Genomic DNA, 1,773 nt, shown 5'->3' on the forward strand with positions numbered 1-1,773 from the left:
TGTACATGTTAAAAATTCCCCTCGTGTTCAGGTGGGCTTTGGCTTTTTTACTTTGTACATAGTTACACTGCATAACTGTACAGAATTAAAAACTTGTATATTTTAAGAGTTCTACCCTGAGGGTGGTCCCGAGAGCTTCCCGAGCTAGCTGTCATTTCCCTCACCAGGCATGGTTCCATTACAGTCAGCTCCAGCATTTCCTACCTGTGTTGGGCTGACTCAGGGGCAAATCTCCTCACAGCAGGATCGTACACGCGTCACCATATCCTTTTGCTGAACTGTGTTCTTTACTGTTTCCGTACATTCAGGGTAACATCTGGAAACAGCCTGCAGATTTTTTTATGTTACAGGATGCTGGGATTCTCTGTTTCAACTGTTAGAGCAGTTATCTATCGAAATTGTGGGAAGAGGCTGTGGAGTGTCTGCCTAATGGCTGACTTGCAGCCTGAGACTTAAAGCGGACAAGGCAGCAGGAGAGACCGAGTTTGCTCTGCTGTCCTGCGGGTGTTGCCGTGTCTGGACCTGGATCTGGGTTTTATGCGTGCGTGTGGTGTAGGCAGTCTGGTTACAGCCCGGATTAACTTTGGTCTGAGCATGAACCTCTTGTCCTTGAGTCAGGAGGGCGTTGTGCTTACAATGGGGGTTCCTCTCCAAGCGAGCGCTGGGGTCGGCGTTCCCGGTGCACCGCAGAACAGCGCGTGTGGCTGGAGGGACTTAACATTCACCATTCGCCGCCTGTCCAGCCCTCATGTGGAATTAGCATGACTGGCTGCTGGCTTTTTAGCCTTTTTTAAAGAGAGAAGCTCCATCTGGGCCGCCCTCCGTACTCTCAGGGCTCTCCCCCATTGTACCCTCCTGGTGCCTCGCCTCTGCCCGACGAGGGCGGGGAGCAGAATGCCGGCGAGGCGCGGGGCTTGGCGGGGGAGGCCGTCCCGGTGCGGGCAGGGCGCTGTCCCTTTAAGGCGGGGGATGGGCCGGGCCCGGGCGGTGAGTGACAGCGCGCGCGGGGTCACGTGAGCCGCCCGTATTTGAAGGTCACAAAAAAGCTGCTTCCTTTAGAGAGAGCAAGAGGGAGCGAGCGGGAGGGAGCGAGAGGAGAGAGCGAGGGAGCGCAGCCAAAATGGCCGACGGAGTCTCTGCTGGGTTCTGAACGTTTGAAATAAAAAAAGAGAGCAAAACAAAAAAAATTAACAAAAAAGGAAAAAAAACCTAAACAAAAAAGCAAAAACACAAAACCATTTTGGGATTTTTTTTTTTTTCATTTCCATTTCTACCTTGTATGCCTCAACTCGCTGGATTTAAGCACTGCTGCACTTTATGAGGTTAGTGGTAACGTTTATGTTTTATTGGTTTTACCTATCAGTAGATTTTTTTTAAGAGCCTGAGCTGTCCGTTTCCATCCGTGGTTTTGCAGAGGTGTCTTTTCTAGCACAAAGACTTGCTTCAGATGTTGTCTGTTTGTACGTAAACGGCACTTTTAGTGGATTTTGGGGGCTTTTTAGAAGGAGCTCTCCGCACAAGTGTGGTGTGGGTTTGGAAGATTTTTGTAATTTAAAACGCCTAGGCAAATTACAGAAGATCGTTTGTATTTTCCGAGCTGGTAAAGTACAAGATAGTGCTGAAAATCTTGTTTTATTTAAATAGAGGCTTTTAAAAGAGTGATTTCTTCCCCACAGCACCCGGAGCTCTTAAAATCTGCTGCAAAAATTTGCATGTATAAGACCGGGCTTGCATTCTTTCTGCATCTGGGTCGGACCGAGGCCGGCTGGGGCC

General features: G+C 49.4%; 1 protein-coding gene across 1 annotated transcript in view; it reads left to right on the plus strand.

Moving 5' to 3' along the window:
* Window positions 1-1,053: 1,053 nt before the first annotated feature.
* TNRC6B (trinucleotide repeat containing 6B) overlaps window positions 1,054-1,773 on the plus strand; it is a 77,556-nt gene continuing 76,836 nt past the window's right edge. The window contains 1 exon segment of the mRNA XM_017737907.1: window positions 1,054-1,322. Coding sequence (XP_017593396.1) covers window positions 1,318-1,322 — 5 coding nt within the window. The 5' untranslated portion in view covers window positions 1,054-1,317.

Source organism: Corvus brachyrhynchos, unplaced genomic scaffold (genome assembly GCF_000691975.1).
Source record: "Corvus brachyrhynchos isolate BGI_N302 unplaced genomic scaffold, ASM69197v1 scaffold56, whole genome shotgun sequence".
Classification (NCBI taxonomy): Eukaryota; Metazoa; Chordata; class Aves; order Passeriformes; family Corvidae; genus Corvus; species Corvus brachyrhynchos.